The sequence below is a fragment of the Apus apus genome, chromosome 2 (genome assembly GCF_020740795.1).
Source record: "Apus apus isolate bApuApu2 chromosome 2, bApuApu2.pri.cur, whole genome shotgun sequence".
Classification (NCBI taxonomy): domain Eukaryota; kingdom Metazoa; phylum Chordata; class Aves; order Apodiformes; family Apodidae; genus Apus; species Apus apus.
Window position 1 is genome coordinate 44,893,653 of NC_067283.1, and position 14,351 is coordinate 44,908,003.

At 37.5% G+C, this 14,351-nt stretch overlaps 1 protein-coding gene across 3 annotated transcripts in view; it reads left to right on the top strand.

Moving 5' to 3' along the window:
* Nucleotides 1–14,351, top strand: part of DNAJC13 (DnaJ heat shock protein family (Hsp40) member C13) — a 54,800-nt gene that overhangs the window by 32,911 nt on the left and 7,538 nt on the right. For all 3 annotated transcript variants that reach the window (XR_007888624.1, XM_051610733.1, XM_051610734.1), the window contains 20 exons: nt 823–868; nt 1,086–1,240; nt 1,845–2,046; nt 2,782–2,897; nt 3,662–3,740; nt 4,345–4,480; nt 5,558–5,742; nt 6,318–6,392; nt 6,613–6,732; nt 7,619–7,798; nt 8,728–8,895; nt 9,490–9,603; nt 9,836–9,952; nt 10,552–10,729; nt 11,825–11,916; nt 12,224–12,323; nt 12,787–12,861; nt 13,027–13,139; nt 13,611–13,780; nt 14,131–14,173. Coding sequence is in view for 2 of the 3 variants with exons in the window: in XM_051610733.1 (XP_051466693.1) it covers nt 823–868; nt 1,086–1,240; nt 1,845–2,046; nt 2,782–2,897; nt 3,662–3,740; nt 4,345–4,480; nt 5,558–5,742; nt 6,318–6,392; nt 6,613–6,732; nt 7,619–7,798; nt 8,728–8,895; nt 9,490–9,603; nt 9,836–9,952; nt 10,552–10,729; nt 11,825–11,916; nt 12,224–12,323; nt 12,787–12,861; nt 13,027–13,139; nt 13,611–13,780; nt 14,131–14,173 (2,464 nt within the window). In the remaining variant the exon portion in view is untranslated. The remainder of the gene's footprint in view (nt 1–822; nt 869–1,085; nt 1,241–1,844; nt 2,047–2,781; nt 2,898–3,661; nt 3,741–4,344; nt 4,481–5,557; nt 5,743–6,317; nt 6,393–6,612; nt 6,733–7,618; nt 7,799–8,727; nt 8,896–9,489; nt 9,604–9,835; nt 9,953–10,551; nt 10,730–11,824; nt 11,917–12,223; nt 12,324–12,786; nt 12,862–13,026; nt 13,140–13,610; nt 13,781–14,130; nt 14,174–14,351) is intronic.

Sequence of the window (14,351 nt, forward strand, 5' to 3'; positions counted from 1 at the left end):
CTTCACATTGTCTGTCAGTCACTAAAAAAGTGAACTGCTTATGACCCTGCTGGGGAGGGAGGGCACTAGAGCATGTCTGATCATAGAGTTCCAGCAGTACAATTAGGTGCAGCTTATTGTAGAAGAGCTAGTCCTTACAGGCACTAAAGGACAGTAATACAGGCTCCTGATATGCTAATATTTTTTTTTATGGTAAGCAGCTGTCAGAAGTGGTGGAAAAATCTGATAGCAGGTTTTAGTATTGAAGCCTAAACCAGTTAAATCAGTCTGCACTGCCTGATGCAGATTTAAGTGGCTATTGCAGATCATTCCCATACTCTTCCTCTAAATTCAGTAGCTCATAGAAGGCTGTCATGCAATTCCAGTTAAGCCTCCTCTATAGCAAAATGCATTGGGAAATGGTTGCATGTTTACTTGATGACTCTAGTGTAACAGGACTCTCAGTAGCTAGTGTAAGATCATCTTGATTCATCCCTGCAATGATGATCTATCTAATGGTGCAGGAAGAGGTTTGTAGGGAAAGTTTGTCCATGTCTCCATGTGCTTCATTTTTGTGTATGTGAAGGAGAAAAGCTTTCAGGAACAAGAATTTCAAACTGAAATGGTGAACTTAAGGTAGCATATAGAACATGGGAGGGCTTAAATTGGTGGAGCTCCCAAGGATTTGGAAGACTGTACAGAAATTCATTCAATTGTTGCTATTATTATTTTATCTCAAAGTAAATGTATGACACTTGCCAGCTGGACTGTGTTGGCCTGCTTATCTTTCAAGGGTGTCTAAAGTATCAACACAACAGAAAATAACTGCTGTTTCTTTTCTAGGTTTTTGAAATACACACATACAAAACAAGCTTTCAAGTCTGAAGAAGTGAGTAGATTGGAAAAGTAACTACCTGTTTCCAGATAGTTTTGCAGACCACCTGTAGTTGTTTTAACAATACTTGATGCTTGTTCTTTTTCTAAGTTCTAAAGAGTCAGAATTTAAGAACTAAAAGGGAAAAGGGGGAGGGTTTTTTGTATATCAAGTTAGTTGGCAAGACTGAATTCAGATTACCTTTGAGATGACAGTGTGATCTCTTCTGTAGACAAAAGGCCAAGATATAGTTCAGAGAAGTATACTTGGACATATTCTTCCTGAGGCAATGGTGTGTTATTTAGAAAACTACGAACCAGAAAAATTTTCTGAGATATTCCTTGGAGAATTTGACACACCAGAAGCAATTTGGAGCAATGAAATGAGGTAATTGTTTTCTGTTAGACGGACAAATAAATCTGAACTACGTGTCATTCTGAGGACATCCTGTCTTTGACATTTCTAAAGAATGCTGAAAAAACCTGGATTCCATGGTTTTATTACTTCTCTCTGTTTGCCTTCTGCAAGGGCCATGTCCTGCATTGCCTTCTACTTCTAGGGGGCAATGGAGCGTGGGATTCACAGCAGGAATAGGGAATATTTCCCTGAACGTGCTTTACATTGCCTCTCTCATAGATTGAGTTTCTTTCACGAATGGTGACTTCACTACTTATGTGGACTGTTTTATATTTTACTCATGTGTTACCAGCACCTATCTAGGGAGATGCACCTCTAATATTACATTTTTAGGGTCTCCCAAAAAGTGGGAGGGAGGGGAAATGTCCCTTTACATTGTTTTTAATAAACTAATTTTCATGGCATGGAAGTAGGATTCAGTCCTATTCAGTTAGGAGGCTATTCTGAATCCCTTCTGAAACATGGGAGACTACTAAGGAAAAACTTCTGGGAAGAAATCATTAAACATACTTGTACTGTCACTGAGGATTGAGGACTGCTTGGCAAGTGTTAAACCAAACTTTGTAACTTTTAGGCGTCTCATGATAGAGAAGATTGCTGCTCATCTTGCTGACTTCACCCCTCGTCTTCAAAGCAATACAAGAGCACTCTACCAATATTGTCCTATCCCAGTTATCAACTATCCACAACTGGAAAATGAGCTGTTCTGTAATATTTATTACCTCAAGCATCTTTGTGATACACTCAGATTTCCAGATTGGCCAATTAAAGACCCAGTAAGTAAGAAGTATTTTAGGATTCATTTAGTTTTTGATGTTTCAGAGTCCTAGAAGTGGGATTTATAGCAAAAACTAAATAAATCAAATGCTAGGTTTGTTGCAAGTGACTGATTGATCCTGACTTTTAGTTCATAAGTAAATATGTTAAACAGGTTTTCATCTTGAAGCAGAATAGTCTGCATGCCATATAGCAACCACATGTTAAGTATATCCTCCTTGTGGTGGCGTGGCTATTAAAAAAGCAAAATAAAGCATCCAAGAAACTTCAGATAGTGTTCCAAGTGATTGGAGGTGGGGGGAAATTTATCAACTTTGGGTTCTTATTTGCCCACACTGGACAAGAAACTGAGCTAACTTGGTATCAGTACATTAACTGAAGTGTTTGAGATGTTTTTGGTGTAAGTTTATGGTCTAGATCTGTCTGAGTAGTTTACTTATTCATGCAGCTTTGGTGTAGCTTTTGCAGTATTGAGATGTGAACTGTGTATCACTGAAGTGGACATTTTAATCCTAAGGTGTTATCTTTAATAAAATATAGCACTGCAGTGAAGCAAAGTCTTAATTGCTTCCTGACTGGAGGGAGAACCATTATGACTAAAAATAGGAGGATTAGGCCTTTGAATTTAGGGTGATGGGTGATAAGGATTCATTAATAAAGCAGCACTTTATTAAAAAGGATGACATGTACTGGTGTCAGCATAAATGAAACACTAATAAATTGTAATTATTTAGGTTAAACTGTTAAAAGATACACTAGAAGCTTGGAAGAAGGAGGTAGAAAAAAAGCCACCTACCATGTCAATAGATGATGCTTATGAAGTCCTTAACCTTCCCAAAGGACAAGGCCAGTAAGTTGTTTTATTTAAAGTATTTAAAGTTGTATAATGACACTTACATAAACTCTGTACACTGAACAAATGGAAGTTTATCTCAATACTTGCAACCAATTAGTGGTACCAGTACAGTTATGTCTAGTGTTTGAGAGCAAAATTATCAGATGTTCAGATAAACTGGGGGAAAAAAATGCTTTGAGCTCACTAGGCTTTTTTACAGGACAAGCATTAGACTCAACTATAGTGAGCAAAGAATATGGAAAAACTTGAATAAGTTCAAAATGAAAGTCGGTTTCTGTAATCATCCTTCTTCCCCTTGCCAAATATTGTCCTTTTTCTTGGTGATAATTGCCTTAGGTTTTTTTGCCTCCTGTCTTGTCACTGGTTTCTGACTTCGGGCCTCTAGAACTGACAACACTTGTATTTATCCTTCAAGAGCTGTGCACTTAGTGCAAATTGTGAACTGTTAACTTTTGCCACTTACAGCTCATTTAGGCTCCTCATTTAGAAGATTCAGGGACTTTGAGCACCTTTTGGTTAGTATATTCAGTTCAAAGGGTACCAAAATATTTTCTGTTTCTAAATTTTTGTTCTGTTTTGTGACCATATGATTATTTCCATTGAGTGTCAAGTGATGAAGCAGGACTTTGAAATATGAGAGCTTTCACTTAGTTTTCACTTAATTGCAGTTACTGTTAACACTGCTGTCAGAATCCAGGCCTGGTTTTCTTTTTTTGTTTTAAATATTTCTCAATGTAATGGAATTTGTTTTCTTGTAGACATGATGAAAGCAAGATCAGGAAAGCTTATTTCAGGCTGGCACAAAAATATCACCCAGACAAGAATCCAGAAGGCAGGGTATGTACAACACAAATTCATGGTGTTAACAAAGGGGCACAAATTCAGCTGTTACGTGTATCAAGAATTCTGAAATGCTACCTTCAGGGTTTTTTTTTCTCTCTTTTAAAGGCTATGCCCTAGATGAATACCAGTATAGAGATTAATACTACAGATGAGTAATTTAAACTGATATTAATCAAGGAATATGAGGACTTCTACAGTAAACTTATGTAATTGGGTGAGACCCATATCTCAGAAAGCTCCTAGTTTAAAGAGTTACACAGAACCTAAAAAAGCTAATTGCTCCCTTTCAAAGACAGACTGCATCCTCTGCTCATTATTAGAATTATTTCAGCTGTACTTACACTTTTGTCATGGTGGAATTGACTTGGTTTCAATCTCTTGCCTATGGTGGAGTTCAGGAGAGAAAAGAAAACTTATCTATGAACCAGTGGTCTTTAAGTTCTTTGGGGTATTTTCTAAAGCATAATAAGGCAATAAAACTAGTGATGTGGCTAATAACCTGCAATGCTTTATTTTACCTGCATCTAAACTGATGCTGCAGACTTGTTGTAATTTAGGAAGTTCTTAGCAACTCTTAAGGCTATTCTTTTATTTTCAGGATATGTTTGAAAAAGTTAATAAAGCATATGAGTTTCTGTGCACAAAGTCTGCTAAGGTGATAGATGGGCCAGATCCAGAAAACATAATTTTAATCTTGAAAACTCAAAGCATCCTCTTCAACAGGCATAAGGAAGGTAAGCATGCCATCTCAGAAGAATATTTTATGTTCATTTCTTTAGTGGCCATTGTAATCAGTTTTGATCTCTTCTATTCTTGAGTCTGTGTTCTGTTTATCTGGTTTCTGACTTATGACAGCATTGCATAAATATGACGAAGGGCTTCAAAAAGGACTTTTTCTTCCATGACATAAATCCTTCTGCAGTAAAACTGAATCCAAAAAGGCATGAAGAGCTCTTTTAAGTTATCTGCATCAATACTAATCAGTTGGAATCTTACTCCACATCTAAGACAATTGTCTATGTAAAAAAGTCCTCACTCTAGTACTCTGTCACTCAGATGGCAGATTCTGGGTATAAATTGTCTCATTTTCAATAGCCACATAGGTGTAATCTTGCAGAAATTCTGACTAGTGTTAAGAGTCCTCCAAGATGGCTGCAACACTGCCTCTTTCACAGCTCAACTGGAAAAGAAGGGTAGCTAGAATACCCTAGCCTTTTGGTCTAGCTACAGTCTCTGGCTGGTAGCTCCTGGCATGTCCATGTCTTGCAGAGTCAACAGTGCTTTGCTATGCAAGTGTTACATTATAATGGTGAGCTAAGAAACTTATATGCAGTCATAGCTCTATCAGTTGTGTGGAGACAGTGACAACATTACTGTAGACTTACAGGTTGGCTGATAATTAGCTCTATAATACAAGGTGAAATTGTTCTTCAGCACTGCTGAACCTTAAAAGAATGAAAAATTAAATCTATTTAAAACATATGATTGTGTCAAACAGGAAAAGGTCCTTGTAGGTTTATTGTTAGGCAATCCGGCCTAGACTCTGAGCCTGAGGGCTTGTTGAGCTGGAGAAAAGGCTTTTTAATGTTAAATGAGTTCTTTCCCTAAAGCCCTGTCACCTTCTACCATGAACAGTCTTACCTGTTAGGGAGTCAGATCATGTGGCCTGCTCGGTCTTGCTTCAATTTTCCCAGTTGTTTGCTTTCTTTGACTTCTTATATATCTGATATGTCTTCCATTGATTATTATGCAGTGCTTTAAATTGCTTAGACTCTGCATATATGTAAACTTTGACCTTTTTTCTCTTTCAGAGTTGAAGCCTTACAAGTATGCAGGCTATCCTATGCTGATAAAGACTATTACCATTGAAACATCAGATGACCTTTTGTTTTCCAAAGAATCTCCTCTGTTGCCTGCTGCCACAGAACTCGCCTTCCATACTGTCAACTGTTCAGCATTAAATGCAGAAGAACTGAGAAGAGAAAATGGAATTGAGGTAAATGGAAAGTAACTTCTTGCAATTAATTATTTTTAATCTAACTTTTCTACAACTAAAAATCCTAGATCCTCAATGCCTGGGACACGAGATGCAATTGAGAATCACTTTTGGTTGTGTTGAGACATGTCCTTACTGTCTCTCTTCTGGGTGCAGCAGGAGAAGCCACTTGCAGAGTATATCCCTTTCTGGATCTAAGGCTTATCTGTTGAAGTGTGCATAAGCAAACCACATAGGATGTTTCTCTACTTCTTTACAAAACTGTGTTGAGAGCTTCTGCATTCTCTATGTGAAAGAACAGATAAACATGGAAAAAGCACTTGAGCAGAAGGGCTTTTCGCTCTGCATCATAGCTCACATGTGAGAATGCTATCAGCTCTACAGCACCAAATGCTCATGCCAGCACTTGATAGTATTTTGCCCCTACAAACCGTGTGAGCAGGCAGATACTGTAAAATGTTTCCCTTCAGCCTTTAAAAAGGGCTTACCAGCTGATAGGTTATTTCTGTGAGCCTTTATCAGTTTCAGGGTTTTTTTTGTTGTGACTGAACGAATGCATCATCCAATCCTCACAGGTATTGCAAGAAGCATTCAATCGTTGTGTAGCAGTCTTGACTCGTTCTAGTAAACCGGATGATATGTCTGTACAGGTAAGTTGCAGCAATTTTAACTGATTGTATCAGGTTTTCAGACTATATATAATATATAATTACATACATCTAATATGGTAATAAATAATAAGAGTGTGTATATAATATATAATAATACTAAATATTAATAGAGTATTATATATATTAAAAATATTAAAAATAGGATTGTAAATTTGCATTTTCCCTCCACTTGGAACCAATAAAATTTTGCTTTTTGTAGGTCTGTGGCTATATTAGTAAGTGTTACAGTGTAGCAGCTCAGTTTGAGGAATGCAGAGAGAAGATTACAGAAATGCCTAACATCATTAAGGACCTCTGTAGACTACTGTATTATGGCAAGGTAAGTGCTCCCTTCTGTTGCCTAAATGGGCATTTATCTGTTAAATGTTTAGGGGAATCTTCTGGTTTTAAGGGAGATAGTACAATTACAGAGACTGATCAAACCCTTCTGTAAGATCCCAGCTAATGATTATGGGATACAGAACTCTACTGTCCTCTTATTAGCATTTGTATTTGAATCCCTTTAGTGGACTTGAAATGCAGTCACTATAAAGATTCAGCTATTTTTGCCTTTTAACTGATTTAGGTCTAGCTAATTGGTTTACTGTACTAAATCAGCAGATAAAAGTACTAGAGGTAGATCTTATGTAAGCAGATAGAATCCTAAATCAACATGAACTCTGGAAACAGTATTCAAGAAGTTTTGATGCCATTTAGCTCTTTAGAACTTAGCTCATGATACATAAATGCTGAATTTTGTCAGAATTAAGAAAGGAAAGCTTGTCTTGAACTTTTGATATGGATATTTGAAAACAGAAGACTATAGAAAAAGATTATAGAAAGCAGAACATTATAGAGCCAGATTATAGGAATTGGCCACATCTGTTCTTTAGTCCCTGCACAGAACACAGATACTGCCATAAAAAGCTCACCTGGGAATCTTTGCCACCTTCTTGAATTGTTTTTCCACCAGTTCTCAATACTCCTTTCTAGTAATATGAAATAACTATTCAAGTACTGTTTCTTTGAAGGATGCTGACTAATTAGCCATGTTTCTTGTAGGCACAGTAGGCACTTAAGTAGGCACAGCAACATCTAAAGTTTTTAACTCTGCTGCTTAGTACTCTAGAACTAGCAAGATTTGGCTGTAAGCTGTTGTTTGGTAAGGAAGCAAGTTGGCTTTCTTAGGTCACAAAGTACTAAGGTAAACTTTTTTCCTCCCTTAGAACATACCACGAGTAGCTTCTTTGGGAGTGGAGTGTGTTAGCTCCTTTGCTTTAGATTACTGGCTCCAAACACACTTGTTCCAAGCTGGAGTTCTCTGGTACTTACTGGGTTACCTCTTCAACTATGACTATACACTAGAAGAGAGCGGCATTCAGAAAAGTGAAGATTCAAATCACCAGGTAATGTGGACAAGGTGCATGCTTCCAGACACCCAGGGTTGTTGCTTGCTATCTCTTACTAATAAAATAAATATATTCAAATACTTGTTAGAGTTATCAAAATACATGATGAACAATAATATTAACAGAGCACTTTGGGAAGGCAGTTTTTGTGTAGTAGTGTAAAATACTATTGTCTGACTTCGGCTTTTTTATTTTTACTTTTTTTTTTAAAGAGTAGCACATGTTTTGAGTTCAAATGTTACAGCTGAAAAACCTGAAGTTTCTAGTGGACTTACTGGAAGAGATTTTTATCTACAGTGAACAGTAAAATAGTAAATTTGTGCTATCAGAAGAAAAAGTCCTTTTCTTTTGAGGCTCAATTAAAAGAGTTGTCTAGTGACACCGTGAACTCATCTGAAATGTCTACTTCAGGACCATATTGTCCCTTTGCCCCACAGCTTAATGAGTATCTCCATGCTTCCATTTCCTTAAATAGTGACCTTCTAAGTATGGCTTTTTCTCCTCAGCTACTGGATGAGCTTTGAACAGTTTATTGTTATTATTAACTCCTGTATCACTGTCATTAAATGCTTATTATGCTAATATTTGACTGTGATAGCAGGAACCGTTGCCTGGTCAGAAGCTATTACAGTAAAATAGCTTTAGTGTAGTAGCTTCTGTAGCTTTCAGCTCACCTTGGTGCCCCAGTTTTTCCTTCTTAACAATGCTTGTGTCTTAACTGCCTTACTAAACCCACAACACTGATCATACGGTGCTGTTCTGCATCACCTAGTATTTTATTAGACAGCAGTGTGTAATTAGTGATGCAGATAAAAAGGGAATATCAGCTCTGTTCGTTTTGGTACAGAAGTGTTGGACAACTTTTTAGCTATTTTAATATTTCTTCAGTAAGCCCTAGCTTTTTTATAACTGTCTCTATTTTTCAGGAGGTGGCAAATAGCCTTGCTAAGCTAAGTCTCCTGGCCCTGAGTCGCCTTGGAGGGTATCTCTCTGAAGAACAAGCTACACCTGAAAACCCAACCATCAGGAAAAGCTTGGCTGGAATGTTGACACCCTATATTGCAAGGAAACTCTCTGTTGTCAGTCCTACTGAGGTTAGCATCTCTTGGCCAAAACTTTCTCTTGTGATTTATAGAAGAAGTACCTGGTCCCTTCTAAAAACACTGAGCTCTTTTCGACCAACCTGATACAGAGAACAGCACTACAATTATTTCTTTGCAATTCAAGTAACTGCAAGGGAAAGAAGCTGTTTCAGCCTCAAACACAATGGACAGGAACAGTACTCTATAGAATAATATTTGCAAAATAAACATGAGAGCAAAGTAGTTGAGGTAATTGTGGAAGGCTTAAGGATATAATGATAATGGCGAGCAAAGGCTTAACTGCTCTCTTAAGTGGTGCCAAGGAAGTCATCTTTGCTTGCTGTCAAAAAGAGGAGAATCTGAAGTAAATTTCACTAAAAGTAGAATAAAGAAATAATAAAATATATGGTACAGTACGATATATAACTTATACATACTGTTTTTCCAGTATGTAGAAAACTTGACACTTTAAATGTGCTTATGAAATTGGTCTGGTTGTTAAGGAGATTGGATTAACTTACATCATGAAAAACACTGATTACTGTGCATAATGATCCAAAACTAAGTTGTAAATGTGGTAAGTCATGTAAATTCCTTATTTTTTAGACTCTGAAGATGCTTAACAGTAACGCAGAGAACCCCTACTTGATCTGGAACAATGGAACAAGAGCTGAATTACTTGAGTTCTTGGAATCTCAACAAGAAAGCATGATTAAGAGAGTAAGTATTTTAAATCCCCCTACTCCTTTTTTAAACTATTCTGTGTTTTGGTACAGCTGCTTGCAATATGATAGTATAGTTATTACAAGTGTCCATTGTTTTCTACTCCTAAGTCACTTTCTTCATTCAGTAGTCATAAAAAGAAAACAAAAATCCTCAGAGTTTGCTTGTTTATTTCTTGCTCTACAAGATTATTTTCTCTGAGCTTGTGCTGCTTATCTCTACTTAAAAGGGCGATTGTGACAAGAGCTACGGATCTGACTTTGTCTTCAGTGACCATGCAAAGGAACTTATTGTGGGAGAGATTTTTGTTAGAGTTTACAATGAGGTCCCTACCTTCCAGCTAGAGGTGAGATGCAGCTAAAAACCTTCATGTTGAAATTAGTATTTGGAATGTTGCTTCTTGTTTATCTGTGAGTGCAAACAGCATGGAGAAAGTATGGAATCTTATGGCAATTTCAACATGATCAGCATGTTTTGGGCTCTCTACTGGAGCAGAAAAAGTTAAAAAGAGCAATGAGTTTATCTTCAGACATGTTGGATGGCTTAATGCCTATTTTCTACAAGTTTGCATTGCAAACACTCAAGTTTATGCAGTAGTTCCAGGAGGTAGTGATTGTGCCTAGAGGCTTTTGTGTCTACCTGTCTCTCTCTCTCTCTCTATCTCTATCTATATATATATGTGTGTATATATATATATGTATATATATATGAACAAACCTGCACCTTAAGAATGCTGTTGAAGTAGTGGCAGCCTTCTTAAGGGTTTGTTTAGAAGTGATTAGGATTAGTGTGCTCCAGATGTTATGGTGATCAGAGTAGAGAAGTGTCCCCTGTCTGGAAGAAAGGGATATGTGAAATGTAGGGGAAGTTACTTGGATATACTTTCTTCTAGTGTGAGTACTGTTCCATCGCACAGCTGAAAATGCTCTCATTTCTAATTTAAAGCTTCCTAAAGCATTTGCTGCAAGCCTCTTGGATTACATAGGCTCACAAGCACAATACCTTCATACGCTAATGGCAATAACACAGACCGGGAAAGTAGAGTCCAATCAACACGGAGATCGGTTACGGAGGGTTGAAATGGCCCTGGAGGCTCTGAGAAACGTGATAAAACACAACCCAGGTAGGCTTAAAACAGAGCTTTCCTGATACTCGTTCTTTTGGACCACCTAAAATAGTGCAGACCTCTGTAGTCTTGATTCAAGTGAGAAGGAAGCATGTTTTTGCTGTATAACAGACTGCAGCATTGTTGATAAGCCATATAGACTTGCCTTTTTTTTTTCCACTGGAGAAAATACATTGGTAGATGTATTAAAGTTGTGTGAAATCCAAGCCTTATCTATTTCCTGCTATGAACATTGGGTTTTAACTCTAATTCTAGCCTGCTGTGTTGCCAAGAAGATTTAAACCTCATAGATGAAACTTCCTGTAATCTTTCTGTAATTCTATGAATTTTAGCTGATTTTTTTTTAAACTTCCTTGCATCAAACAAGCAAAAAAGAGCCCCCGAGTTCTGCCAAGTACTGCAATACTAGTAAACATCTAAAAACACGTCAGTGCCTTCCTAAAGTAGGAGTAGATGATCTCTTGAGAGTGAGTAGCTAGTGCCAGCAACGATTATCAATGTTCAGACTGGGAAAGCCTGAGATACATGATTAGGGCGTTTTCCTACTCTATTATCTCTTAGTTGTAAAAACAGCTCGTGTTGCTGTCATGGCTTCTTGGTGGTTAGGTTGTTCTCAGATTGGATTATCTATCTTTGGTGATTGTAACCTTGAAGGCAGCTGTTACTGCTGCAGATAGCAACCCTGCTCTGAGCCGGGAGAGTAAGAGAAGATGTGAAGTGTATTTGGAGACAAGAAGTACTGATAACCAATGATAAATAAAATAACTGAACTTGCTTAGCTGTCTTGTAAGAATGCAAGTAATTAGGTAGTCCAAGAACTTGCTTAGTTACTTGACTTAGAGGGAGGAAGGATCCTCTCCTTTAGAAATACTTTTGACCTGAGACTTCATGGAAGCTAGATTAATAGACAGGACTTAATAATTTTATAACTGTGTAGCAGGTGCTGTCCTATATGAGCTGTTGTAACTGTGGCAGACTATATACAGACATGTACTCTTTAACACCTCTCTGTATTGTGAAATGTGGGCTTTGGATGGCCTTCAATAACTGCTTTGGATAACATGAAGAGGATAATTACTTTGTCTCTTGCAGGGTCTGAATCTGAATGCACAGGTCACTTTAAGTTGATATTCTCTCTTCTGCGTGTTCATGGAGCTGGCCAGGTGCAGCAGCTGGCTCTGGAGGTAAAAAAAAACCAACACTCCGTGTCTGAATGCTCTACATAATCAACATAAATAAACCTGATTGTCTAACAGTTAGATTAGCACCTAAAAAAGTATCAAGACTGGGATTCCAAAGTTTCAGTTCCTCCTTGGAAGAACAAGTGATAATTTCTTGCCTGCATCTTCTTCCCTGAGGTGACAGGAATAAACATTGTAAATACGAGTTATATTGGCCAGTGAGGTGACTGACTTCATCTATACACTGCATTTTCTGGACAATGTCTTAATAGCTGGAATATAATCAAGTGTTGTTTGTCGTCTTTTACAGGTAGTGAACATAGTGACAAGTAACCAAGAATGTGTTAACAACATTGCTGAGGCAGTGGTTCTTGCAAACTTACTGGCACTCCTGCATTCCTTACCTTCAAGTATGTACCATATCATTTGTAGTCTTTTCAAAACAAAGGGCTTCCAGCTCCTAATTAGAATGCAGCTGGGGGACCTTAATACAGAGTTTAGGTTAAAACAGCATTTCAGTGGGGATGATTAAAAAAATGTTCTGCGTAACCCATGCGTTGCCTTAAATGTGTGAGCTGAAACATAAATTGCAGGTACTCAAATTGTGTTTGAATTGTGTAGCATCTCATTGACTGATTCTTATAGGGAATTTAGGTAGTAAACATCTAATTAAGAAGATTATGCCATACTGGAATGTATGATTGATTTGTCATTCCTTAACTAATGGAATTTAGCCAAAAATACCTAAGCTTGTAATTATCATGAGCTTTACTGCAGTTTTGTTACAGCTTTCTGTTAAAATCAGTTTAGTTAATCTCTGATTAGTTAATAATCTATATGGCACAAAGTTCTGAATACTTTTCATTTCGACAGGTCGGCAACTCGTCCTTGAAACTTTGTATGCTTTGACATCTAGCACAAAAATAATTAAAGAGGCCATGGCAAAAGGTACAGTAGTACAATGAAAGCAGATGTTTCTGCAGCACTGGCCTTAAAATAAATACAGTGGCCAAATCTCACTCCCCCCCTTTGGACCAATCAGTGTGGAATTGATGAATTCATACTACTTGTGACCAGAAAAAAATTAGAATGTTTTCCAATTTCTTTATACAGGTGCTTTAATCTACTTACTAGATATGTTTTGCAACTCAACACATCCACAGGTCCGAGCCCAAACAGCAGAGCTCTTTGCCAAAATGACTGCAGATAAGCTCATGGGTCCAAAGGTAGGAATCTTAATAGCCCTTGTTGGAAATCTTATCTTTGTATTACCAGCCTCTCTCTAGAGACAGAACAAAAAAAACCCAAAACAAAACACTATTCTGTGACTGAAACATTCATGTGAAGAGCAATCTGGCTTACTCAAAATAGTTAACTCTTAACCTGTGAGCAGACTTCTAGAAGCAGTTGTATTTATTGTAACTACTAGAAGCAGTTTGGTTTCTGTTTTTAATGACTTTAACATTAGATACCTAGGTTTCAGACCTGTCATTGCCTATTGCTGTTTCAAGTAATAGCAGTTTTTATTTTGTGGTGTTGTGTTCTAGCAGTTGGCATTACTATTATTTATTATTACTACTACTATTACTATTACTACTACTACTACTACACTACAAATGGACTTCCTGGAGTTCTGTATCTTTCTGTCAGTTAGTTTGACTTACAGTATAAATGTCAACTCTGTTCATCCTTTCTAGGTTAGAATCACACTAATGAAATTTTTACCTGGAGTCTTCATGGATGCTATGAGGGACAATCCTGAAGCTGCTGTTCATATCTTTGAGGGAACTCATGAAAATCCTGAGTTAATTTGGAACGACAATTCCAGGGAGAAAGTATCAACAACAGTTCGAGAAATGATGCTTGAGTACGTGGAGACCTGCTGACTGTATTTCCTTAACTGAGACATAGTTTTAGTGGCAGGAGAACCAGAGTTGCTGTAGAAGTGTCAGAGCTCTGCCTGTAAAAAGTAGAATCTTTGTAAGCCAGACCTCAGTGAAAAGGAACTTGCTTACTGTTTGTATATTGTACCTGTAACCCAGTGATGTATAATCTGGGTATTTGCGTACTGCTGTAAGATTTGGGAGGGGGTTAAAATCAGAAAATAAGTTTTAGAAACTGGAACTATCTCATATTTAACAGAGGGAGACTGAGGTGTCAAGTAAGAAAGGCAACTGCTTCTTTTACTGCTCGTTAAAACTTACTTTCTTTTTAAAGGCACTTTAAACTTCAGAGGGACAACCCTGACACTAACTGGAAGGTAAGAGGATCCTGTTTCTGCTTTGGGTGTATCCAGAGAGACTGTGAGCCAGCTGATAACGTATGCATGTGTGTAACTCCGTGACAGGCTTTCCTGTACCAACAGGAACTCACTGCTCTGCTAACGTAACTTTCAATGTTGAATTGATGCTGTTGTTACTTCTTGTACCTTGAAATCA